Below are 11,019 nucleotides of genomic sequence, written 5' to 3' on the forward strand. Positions count from 1 at the left end.
ATCTCTTGAATCCAGAAGCAAGTCCTGGCCTGCATGTTAGGAGGAATTCGGAGCCATCTTGATCAAGGCCTTGGTCCACTCTGGGTCCCTCAGTCTCCTCCTTGCTGTAAGTGAATTTAGAGAACCCTGAGCAGGGTCCAGGGTCACAATATCTTCTGGAGCAGGTTCCGAAGTATCCCTCCACACAGGAAAATTCTCAAATCAAGGAAGTAGCTCCGATGACCATTCCCCCACTTCTTCCTGTATCCAACCCTCATTGTCTTCCCTGGCACCTCCCCCATTTCCCAGTCTTTGGGGGCCAAAGTAGAACATCAGGCAGTACCATCAATCAATCTCAAACTCAGCTAGAGACATACAAATGGATCAGAAACATATCGAAAACTTTACTAGAAATATAGAGAAAAATATATAACTGCCCCAGATGCTTCAGGACGGATGAACAAACAGATGGAGCTCCTAGGTCCGATGGGGCCGCTCCCTATCCACTTCCTCCTCTTCCAGGAGTAAGGCATCCAGCTCCTCCAGCCGCTGCTGCAGCAGAGGTTCCACATCTGGGCTGGGGGCCAGGCTGGGGGTAAAGGTCCTGCCAGCTGCAGCCCGGACCCCACGAGAGGGCCGCCGGGATCGAGGAAGGCTGCTGTCCCGAAATTCTACAGCCCGCCGAAGCTTCTTTGAGCTGGTGAAAATCAAAGTCCCGTTGCGCTCCCGGGGTTCCTCAAAGATGGTCTCAAAGGTCCTGGACCAGGCAGGGAGGGGTGCTGGTTACCAGCATGGCCCCTGGTTCCAGCCTTCCCTCTATCACCCCCAAGCCTTCAAAGTTTCTCACCTCCTGGTTGTAGGTGACTGATAATTCTTGTTGGTATAAATTTCTTCTAAGCTGAACTCCTTCTTGTTCAACCTGGGAGCAAAGAGCAGAGGCCATTGAAAAACCTAGGGCCACTGTACCCTGGAAAAAGGATAAGCAAGGCCTGGTCTATATTTCAGTTTCTGGGACACGCTACGGCCAGGAGTGCTGCCTAAGGCAGACAGACGGTTCTAAATGCAAACCATGTCCAGACCAGATTGACTCCTCCAAGCTGGATTGTGTTCCCTGAGAGGAGACAAAGCCACACTTCAGGGGATCTGAGCCTACAACCTGTTTGGCCAAGGCAGCTCCGTGTACACTCAGCCACTCACCTGATTGGTCGAGGCAGCCCCATTGGTGTAAGGTTGAGCTGAGGACGGGCTGGTGTCCTGCGTATTCTGAATCGAGAAACCTTTCCCATGGTCTGCAAAAATAGGGCAGAGGATAAGGGTGCAGCATGGCCTCAGGCTCCCACCTATCTCCTCCCCACATCTGTACTCCTACCTTGGTCTCAGGGTCTGAAAGCACCTGGTCCTCTGAGGCCCTTGGCTCCTTCCCTTTGGTTGAACCCAACCTGCAGAGAAGGTCTAGGTTCAGGGACAAATAACATTTATAGCAATATCCCCATCTCCTGCCCACTGGAAAACAGGAAAGGAGGCTGAGCCCAGACTGTGCCAGGGCTTTAAGAAGGGTTTATCGAGGGGCGCCTGGGTGGCTCAGTCAGTTAAGTGTCTTACTTCTGCTCAGGTCATGATCTCGGGGTCCTGGGACTGAGCCCCACGTCGGGCTCCCTGCTCGGCGGGGAGCCTGCCTCTCCCTCCCCCCCCCATTGTGCACGTGCTCGCTCGCTCTCTCTCTCTCAAATAAATTAATAAAATCTTTTTAAAAAAAAAAGGGTTTATCGAGAGCACTACCTGGGTTCTGCAGGTTCAGAGAAGGAGGAGGAAGATGCGGTGGACGAGCAAGATGTGACAAGGGGAGGAGAGCCTCCCACTCCTCCAAGAGGGAAGACCTCTTTCCGGAGACAGGGCCGAGGGGGTGGTGGGGCTCGGGCCATCTCTCCACCACCCACAGTGTGCCGCCGGGGCCGTGACCGGCTTGGCTGGTGTGGAGCAGGGGGCCAGCTGCAGGTATCTGGGCCAGGGGGCCCCAGATCAGGGCAGGAGTGGCTTCGGCCCAGAGAGGGCTTAGAGAGAGGTGCGGGGGGATTGTGGTCCTGGGCCCGCCACTGGCGGATAGGAGGCCGGGGACTGACAGATGCAGTGTCCTCAGTAGCCCCGGACTGCTCGGCCTCTGAAATGGCAATCTTCAACTCCAACTTCATGGGGGGTGATGGGGGTGGGGGCCGTGGGGCTTTGTTGGGTGTGAGGAAGATATCAGCAAAGCTCTCCAGCTTGGAGCGGACGGAACGGAAGAGGGGGGCCAAGCCCCAGGGACTGAGGCGGGGGCGTAAAAGGCTGGACGGCGGTGGGATCGATGGGGGCTCCAGTACAGGATCCCGGGCTGAGGAAAAGGAGAGGCTCAGGTGGGCATTCCTCGGCTGCAAGTGCCTAAGCCCTACTTCAGTAGCTTCAGCCCCTCCCCCTAACACTAAGCTTTGCCCACAGAGGTAGAAGCCCACACCTTAAATACTGAGCCCTAAATTTAGGAGTTGAACGTCAGGCCTCTGAAGTCTATACCCCAACTTCACACACCAAACTGCCCTCAGGGAGGGAAATAAGCCTCACCCCCTGCCCCTGCCTTGCCCCTGCCCCTTTTAAGCTCAGCCAGGATTTTCCAGAGCCCTAAATCTCATCCCTCTGAGTCCTTACCTGGTGATGGGGTCTCTGGAGGGTCTTCAGGCAGGGCAGATGGCTGGAACGGGGGATCCAGGTCCCCGGACGGAGGCATTGACTGGTGAACAATCGTCATGGGCTCAGCTCTGGGGTAAAGGGGCAAAGTAAAGGCTGAGGGAGCTCCCAGGTTCAGATCCCACCTGAGCCAGCACCTCCCCTGTCCCTTAAGGCTTCAGAAGGTGCTACAAGGAAGGACTGGACAAGTAAATTCTTGATGCCCTTAGCTCTAGCTGCCTGGACATTTCGGTAATCCCTTCCCCAGCCCTCTTACCTTCTTGCTGGGATGAGGAAGTTGGGAGTCTCATCAGCAAAGCCCTGGATGTAAACAAAGGATGTTCTGGGGGAGGCAGGGAAGCCCCCTACGGCCTCCCTAGCTCCCCACATTCTGACCCTCTCAAGTGTCCAGAAGCCTGCCAGGGTTCACACCAAAGATTTTTTCATATAGGTCTTTCCTCAGCATGTTCCATCTAAAATGCTGTTCTCCTTGCTCTGAGCAAAACTCATCCCAGCTGAACCCCTGACATCCTTACCCCCAAATTCTCATACCTCAGCTGGGGGTCTTGGGCTGGCAATGTCTTCTAGCATCACCACCAGAGTGGGCTGGGGGGTCCAGTCCACCTTTTGTGAAGGGCCCTCCTCTGGGCCAGGGGTTGTCCTTGATTGCCGCCTCAGGGTAGAAGAGGGCCGGTGGATGCGGCTCAAGGGCTCTCGGCATAAGCGCAGTGGGTCGGGAGGCCTAGAGAGGAAACAGGAAGATCAATGGGGCTCTGGTATGCCCCTGGTTTACCCTCCATCCCGCCATGCTCACCTGGTCTGTGAGGACCACGTGGCCTGTTGGGGAGGCAAGGCAGGTGGCTGGCTGCAGACAGAATCCCGTTGGTTGCTGCGGTGCCGTGGGGTGTTGGTCTCTTCTTGGGGCACCAGGGGAACCTAATTGAGGAGGAAGTGTCAAGAACAAGGTGATGAAATGAGGTCAGACTGGACAGGGCCTCCCTGAGCCTAACAGTGCTGTATGCCACAAAAGTGACAGAGATTATGGCTAGAATTCACTTAAGAACCCAAAGAAGTGCGTTGGACTGAATCAGTTCCAGGGCCAGATATTACAGCATCCTGAGCAGCAGTAATCTCAGCCAGGCTGTTTGGAGAAATGAAAAGGAGTGACCTTGGGTGAGTCACTGCCCTATTTGGGGCCTGCTTTTCTAACCTGTGCAATGGAGCCAAAGACCTCAGCCTGCTTCCCAAGAATTGCCTAGACGTTGGCTTGGGAAGAAAGCAAGGGTTTCTCATACTTAAGAGTTGTAGAGATGTGGTTCCAGCCCAATAGGGTTGATGGTGGGGAATGGGCACTAGAGACCCTGCCCAAATCTAGATTGGATTAAGTGAGAGCCAAGTAGGACTCTAGCATTAGGGAGGCTGCCTAGCAATGGGTGTGAGAATGAGGTATTTGGATCTCAATTATCCTCACTAGTGATCTGGTCTGACTTTGGTACTGAAGAGGGGGCCTGAGGGAGAAGGGGGCCTCTCAGTTCAGGGGGCTCACCATGTGGGCAGCCATAACATCTTCCAGCACCACAGCCAAAACCCGCCGAGAGGCCTTTTCCAAAGGTGAAGGGGTCGCTAGAGACTGCAGTCTCGGCCGTTTGGGGCTCCTGGCTCCCCATAATGCTCGAGCCAGAGGCTGGCGGCACAGACGTGGCCGGCCAGGTGGACTGGAGGATGAGAGAAGCAGAGGACGGTCGCCTGAGCCTGTCGTTGGCTCTGTGGTTTCCCCGGTACGGCCGCTAGGCTCCCCGTTTCCCGTGCTCAAGACAGGCGGGCGGGGTGCGCTCTCACCTGGAGTCCCCGGGCAAGTCCATGGGGGAAGCGGCGGCTCCGGGGAGTCCCTGGGGGATCCCAGGCTGCAGCCTGGGATGGGGGGGGAGCGGGGGAGCGGGGAGTGAGGGCCAGCCCCTCCCCTGGGGCTCCGCCCTTCATGGTCCGCCCGCGGCTCCCGGTAGCCCACGGGCCGAAGCCCTGGGGCGTGAAAGGGCGCCCCCGGCTGGCCGCCCGGAGCAGATGTCTTCCCGCTGGAGTCGCCCGAGATCAGTGGATCACCCGCGCCCTGACTGGCACTTGACGGGAGAACCTGGCTTGCAGAGGCCCCAGTGAGCTTCTGGGGCCTTTGTCCCTGCAGAATGCGCCCTGAGATCTCCCGGGATCGGCTGGGATCCCGGTCCTGGGAGGCTCACTTTCCGCCGGATCCCTCTGTAATCCTCATCCACTGCCAGCGAGTGGCCAAGAACTCCGAAGCAATACTCCCACACACCGACGGTCCCCCCTCCCCGCCACACCAGATCCCCTAGACTAGATCCCTGCGGAAAGAATCCTACAGCGCGGTTCCTCCAATGAGACGCCGCGAGGATCCTCCTCTCCCTGTGAGTTTGGGCTCCGCAAAGCTCCACTCAGACAGGGGCGGCCCGAGCTTGAGCATCACGAACTCAGTCCGGATCCCCGGGGATCCACTGTCAAGCAGATACCCCCTTCACTCCAATCCCGGGAGGTCCCGCCCACAGACCCCCTCCTTCCCCCCTCCCCGGCTCCCCGCCCCGCGCTCTCCCCAGCCCGGGACCAGATGGTTCAAATGTTTCCTTCCCTCCCTCCTCCCGCCCTCTCTCCAGCCGCTCGGTGCCCTCCCCCGCGCGCCGCTCACCGCCGCCTCCCGCGGATCCCGGGTCTTCTACGGCTCCCACCTCCGGCTCCTTTAAAACTAGCCTTAGCCAGCACTGCCCAACCGCCGAGGGCCTTCTTCTCCGAGCCCTCGGGCACCGCCCAATCGCCGGTCCGGGTCTTCCGGGGTGGTGAGAAACTAAGTGAAGCCACCTGGCAGCCATCTTCCCTAGGGGCAAGAAGCCAAATTGGGCAGCGCCGCCATTATAGTTGAGGGCAGGTAGATCTGTACCCGATGAACCGAAGTGGACCGGATGGTGTCATTTTGTGAAGGCCAGTCAGTCAGTGGCTGAACACTAGGCCAAGTTTCTTGAGCTGCTAAGGCAGCTGTAGTGAATGGAGTGCCGCCACATTTTTTAAGGGCATCTTCCGGTTCTTTAGTTCTTAGGCCAATAAACTGAACTGAATACTAACGACTTGTGAAATTCCCAATTTCCTAGAGAGGCCTCACTGAGGGCGGTTCCGGTACCCTCCGGGAATCCTCAAGCGGGTCCCCAGGTCGCTGAGAAGATTTTGGGGCGGGACTAGGAGCCGGAGACTAGGGATAGTGCCACCTCCGGCCCCAGTGTTTGCGCGACGTCCCGGAGAGCCTGGGCTGAGCCAAAACTGGGAGGAGGCTGGGGGCGTTGACTTTCTTCCTGGAGTTGCGGGGGTTTGTGCGGCCCGCGCCGAGGGCTCAGTATAGGGGCGTCATTGCAGGGCACCAGTAAACCACCTTGAATTGCTCGGTGGTGGTCGGCAGCTTTCCTGAGTTCCGGGCTCCCACGAGCCCTGTTTCAAGGGAAACAGTCCTTAGTAATAGTAGTAGTAGTAATAGTAGTAGACTTTAGTATTAAGGGATCGGGGTGGAATCCCGCTGCTAGAGAGGCTGTATCATGAAACGTTTAAACTGGAGCTGGGCTACTGGTGGGGAGGAAGTGGGCATGCACGAACTTCTTGCACTGTGAAGGCGCCCCCACCGCCAAACCAGAGCCTGCGCTTCCACTAGTTCTCCTTCCCCAGAATTCTCTGGTCCAAACCTGTACTTATTTTCTTGGTGGAACAAGAAAGCCTGAAGCCTAGAATCCTGGGTCTGAGATGAAGGTGCACAGTACCCAGCCCAGCAGAATTCTCTCTTCTGGGACTTAGTGGTAAAAGTAATGACACAGAGAGGATGATATGGAAAGAGCAAAATCCGTAAGAGCTGGTGTGGAAAGTGAAGACTCCTCCCCAGCTCTGCAAGCAAGGACTTATCCAGATAGCTCTCCCAGGACTACAGCCAACTCTTTGTAACACAAGGCCTGCAGGGACCTCTGGAAATCCATGATGAGACTTCTGATGAGGGTAGGCAGCAACTCTTCCAGCTAGAGGTGTTCTCTCCCCTGGATCCCGGCTGGCTGTATGGTGCCTGAAGATGTTCCTTAGGGGTATGGTGATGCTTCCAGCTGTGAGTTCTTGGAGAACCTTCTCAACCTTGGTGAGTTGAGAGCCCCTCTGCAGGCTCTCACTTTTCTTTCTTTTTTTTTTTTTTTAAAGATTTTATTTATTTATTTGACAGAGAGATAGAGAGAGAGCACAAGTAGGCAGAGTGGGAGGCAGAGGGAGAGGGAGAAGCAGGCTCTCCGCTGAGCAGGGAGCTGGACGTGGGGCTCGATCCCAGGACCCCAGGATCATGACCTGAGCCGAAGGCAGCCGCTTAACCGACTGAGCCACCCAGGCGCCTCTCACTTTTCTCTTAAACAGGTGCTTCCTAAGCCCCAGGGCAAGAAAAGCTTTCAAGGGCAGAGCATGCCTGATGAGAGTTTTGATTCTTTGGGTATCCTGAAGAAGTCAACACGAAGGACAAAGGAAGTAGCCTAAGGAAAGGGCCTGGGCCTGAGAATCTGGTAGGGAGGGCGCAGCCCTAAGACCCTAAGTTGGGGCACTGGAGTTCATCCAATTGAAGTCTAATGTAGACTGGGGTGTCTTGGCCCTACGCCCAGGCCACTAATGGTGAGCCTAAGAGCCTCACGGTCTCACCTCTGCCTTCTTTGTGACTACCATTTCAACAACTCTTACCTTACCCACCACCTGTGTACATGCTCTAGGGCATGGCCAGTGTGTGCTGATCCAGTGGCAAGAGGCCCCACATAGCTTTCAGTGGGGCAGGTGATGTGGCTGGAGATTGACACATGGATGTTTCATTCTCCGGAAACTCTGGGCCCCTTTAGACTCTGGGCCTCACTTCTGCTTAACTGTTCCGGGCCTCAGTGGCCTCACTTGTAAAATGGGAACAATAAACGCTGTCATGCCTATCTCAAAATCGACTTGAAAGATCAAGATCAAATGAGAAGTCACATCTGAATGTGCCTGATAAATTAAGTCTCAGGTTACACGCAAAATGCAGGTGATAAAACTATCTCTTCTTTCTCTCAGAGTACACTATCCTTTCTGGCCCTCGAGCCAGCTCTGCTCAGTACCTTTGTCTGCAGAAGCTTCTAGGCTGAGCTCCGGATCAGCCAGGGTAGGGCAGGTTGGGTTGGGTTGTGGCTTGCAGGGTATTGGGAGGGGTGTGATGGTCAGCTAGAGCTCCTTTGCTAAGAACCGCCCCTGAAAAATGACAGGAAGCTTTGAGTTTGGGTTGCTGGTCTGGTTGGCATCAACCATTTAACAAGATTTCAACACCTCCTACATGCTGTGCCTGGGGATAGACAGGTGCTTACCCCCAGGAAGTTGGAGTTTATGTCCCTGTATACAAAATTGGCATTGACTGCTACTTCCCGCAGCTTCAGCTCTCTTTCCCCTTAAAGGGCTTGTCCCAGCCAGGTGTCAGCAATTCCTGATCAATTTAATTCCCCAGGTGAGGAGCTTTCAAGACCCACCTCTGGGGGCTTTCCACTCTGGTCAGCTACTATGAGTTGCCAGAATTTATATTGGTCTGAGAAAGCTGGTCCTGCCTCTGGTCTAACTCCGCTTGCCCAGTTAGAGAGCCACCTGCCACTGGTACTCTATTTGTCTCCTTTTTCTTTTTCGTTCTTTCTTTCTTTTCTTTCTTTCTTTTTTTGAGGGAGAGATGATAGGAAGGTGTCAAGTTTAGACGAACTGAATGATAAAGTGATAGGGCTTATGGTGAGATGGGGAGAAGGTTGAGGAAAGTAGAGAGAAAATCAAGAAGGGTGAAGGGAGATGTCCATTAATATCTGAAACAATAGAATGTCGCTATACCAGTTGCCAATTTATTACCTTTCAGCTCCAAATTCATTCTTCTTGCCTCCTCTGTGAAAAGGGATCTGAGCCCTTTAAATATATTTTCTTTGCCAACTGGCAAGACAGCTGGGGAGCCATTGCAGAAAAAAAGGGGTTTGCTTCCTGGTTCCAGTGAGCCCTATTGGCAGGCTCCTGGGGTACAGGTGGGTTCCCCTGCTCCCAGGTTCTGAAATGCAGGCAGCTTCTCCAGTGCCAGGCTCCTGGCGGGCCCAGTGGCCAGCAGCTCCCCCCGGTATATTCCTTGGACGGTTCTCTGCTGGAATGTCTCTGAGACACCTTCCTGTGAACAGTTTTCCCTGGCATCCCAGCAAGTTTCCCTGATTTCCAGCAAGTTCCACCAGAGGTGGCACCCCAGCAACTTCTGTGCTCTCTCCAAAAAGTTCTGGATCTCACCCCAGGGAGGCCCAGGTAGAGGCTATTCCTTGAGTGCTATATCCCCAGCTGGGGTAGTGATTTCTTACATCTGCTATTCCCGCATTCTTTAGAATCTTTACTTCCTATTATCTGTAGGGGGCAGAATGGTGTTCCCCCACCTCAAATATATGTTCAAATCCTAACCCCCAGTTCCTGTAACTGTGACCTTATTTGGAAAAAGAATCTTTGAGGATATAAGTGAGGTCATATTGGATTAGGGTGGGTGCTGATCCAATGACCGGTGTCCTTGTATGAAGAAGGAAATTTGGACACAGATAGGAAGGAGAATGCCATGTGAAGGCATGCACAGAGACACAGGAAGATGCCATGTGGCGACAGAGGCAGAGACTGGAGTGATGCGTCTCCAAGCCAAGGAATGCCTGAGATTGCTAACAATCGCCAGAAGCTAGGAAGAGGCAAGGAAGGTTATTACCTGGGATCTCAGAGGGAGTGTGGTCCTGTCGTTGCCTTGATTTTGGATTTCCAGTCTCCGGAACTATGAGAGAATAGATTTGTGTTGTCTTAAGCCACCTGGTTAGCGTAACTTGTTAGGGCAGCCCTGGGAAACTAAGACACATTCCATTCCCTCATTTCTCTACCCTGTTATAGTTGATAATTCTTTTTTTTTTTTTTTTAAGATTTTATTTTTAAGCAATCTCCCCACCCAGTGTGGGGCTTGAACCCACAACCCTGAGATCAAGAGCTGCATGCTCCACTGACTGAGCCAGCCAGGTGCCCCAGTAATTCTTCTGGGTTTTTTTAAGATTTTATTTATTTATTTGAGATAAAGAACAAGACAGAGCATGAGTGGGGGGGGAGGGGCAGAAAGCAGACTCCCCACTGAGCAGGGAGCCCAACATGGGGCTGGATCCCAGGACCCTGGGATCATGACCTGAGCAGAAGGCAGACGCTTCACCGACTGAGCCACCCAGGTGCCCCTGCCCCAATAATTTTGTAGAATAAACTTGTTCAAATTACTGTGTACTTTCCCTCTCCTGATTGGACATAGACTTACGCTGTCACCAACAAAAATACTAGTGTTATAGCATTAAATAAAACAGAAGATCTGAGAGTCCCTACTGTAATTACATGCAGATACTTGAGAGAGTAGGCCGTTTTCAAGAGAGGCTTAAAGTTTGCATTGCAGACATATTCCATAAAGGCATTTTGAATGCTCCTTTCACACTTGAGAAAAAAGAAGGAAAGAAAGGAAGAAAATGAGCACAGATGGTGCCTGTGAGAACAGCTGGCTCAGCTGGAATGGAGGAAGTTGAGCTGGACAGCCGCCATGTTGTCTAAAGGCAATCCCTGGCATTCTCTGGTTTCAGATGAAGGTCAGCTTTAGACAGCACTCAGGAAACAAGTGTAGGTAGAGGTTTCTGGAAATGACTGTGCTTGGTGTTGCAGGCTTGGAAGGCCGAGGGACAGTGATACTCAGGGCTAGAGTGACAATGTTGGGGCAGGGAGGTCCGTCACACACACACACACACACACACACACAGATTCACATCTCCATGATCTTTCCTTCAGAGAAAGAGGCCTAGATGGGGGACAGCAAGGGCCCTGGCTGGTGGAGAAGGCTCTAAATATGGGCTAGGTGTCCATTTATTTGCTCAACACATTTGTTGAATCCCAAGCACATACCAGACACAAACGCTACCATGGTGAACGAGACAGAGAGAGACAAGTAAATAGACACAGAGCATAGTGAGATAAATGCTGAACTCAACTTGTGTACAGGTTCCTGAAAGAGCACAGAAGCAGAGCTGGAGAAGGAGACTTCTCTGAGAAAGTGATGAATCATCTGAGAATTGAAGGAAAGGGGGTCAGGAAGGGAGACTTTCCCTGGATTACCTCAATTGTGCAAAGGGCTAGAGGGCAAACTCAGGAGGCTGCAAACAATTTGGTCGGCAGCCTATCAGAACTACTGCTTGCCTTTTAGAATATTTTGAATGCTCCTTTTACTACGATGAAATGAATGGAGAAGTAACACAT

General features: G+C 53.5%; 1 protein-coding gene and 1 long non-coding RNA gene across 5 annotated transcripts in view; one reads left to right on the top strand and one right to left on the bottom strand.

Moving 5' to 3' along the window:
- Positions 1-363: 363 nt before the first annotated feature.
- PRR14 (proline rich 14) lies at positions 364-5,626 on the bottom strand. 4 transcript variants are annotated; one of them, XM_081819717.1, is made up of 12 exons: positions 5,369-5,626; positions 4,513-4,584; positions 4,220-4,388; positions 3,488-3,609; positions 3,226-3,415; positions 2,951-2,994; positions 2,656-2,765; positions 1,759-2,347; positions 1,349-1,418; positions 1,177-1,268; positions 827-898; positions 364-676 (listed from the first exon to the last, which is right to left on the bottom strand). In XM_081819717.1, the coding sequence occupies exons 2-12, from the start codon at positions 4,533-4,535 to the stop codon at positions 457-459; spliced, it is 1,701 nt and encodes a 566-aa protein (XP_081675843.1). In that variant the 5' UTR covers positions 4,536-4,584; positions 5,369-5,626; the 3' UTR covers positions 364-456. The 4 variants fall into 4 exon arrangements, with proteins under 4 accessions (XP_081675843.1, XP_030889021.1, XP_030889022.1 ...); XM_031033161.2 differs by having other exon boundaries at positions 364-736; XM_031033162.2 differs by lacking the exon at positions 4,513-4,584 and having other exon boundaries at positions 364-736.
- Positions 5,627-5,776: 150 nt separating this feature from the next.
- The window catches only part of LOC145721540 (uncharacterized), a 14,842-nt gene continuing 9,599 nt past the window's right edge, over positions 5,777-11,019 (top strand). The window contains exon 1 of the long non-coding RNA XR_014145271.1: positions 5,777-6,841. This is a non-coding gene — a long non-coding RNA (uncharacterized LOC145721540). The remainder of the gene's footprint in view (positions 6,842-11,019) is intronic.

The sequence above is a fragment of the Leptonychotes weddellii genome, chromosome 5 (genome assembly GCF_054177405.1).
Source record: "Leptonychotes weddellii isolate Sample4059 chromosome 5, ASM5417740v2, whole genome shotgun sequence".
NCBI lineage: Eukaryota > Metazoa > Chordata > Mammalia > Carnivora > Phocidae > Leptonychotes > Leptonychotes weddellii.

Bases quoted from the DNA above. Each gene is read 5' to 3' on its own strand.
- PRR14 (XM_031033161.2), bottom strand. From the start codon at position 4,535: ATGGACTTGCCCGGGGACTCCAG. The intron at 2,995-3,225 runs GTATGAGAATTT...GTTTACATCCAG, and splicing joins GCCCAAGACCCCCAGCTGAG to GGCTTTGCTGATGAGACTCC. The intron at 737-826 runs GTGAGAAACTTT...TGCCTGGTCCAG, and splicing joins CAGTCACCTACAACCAGGAG to GACCTTTGAGACCATCTTTG.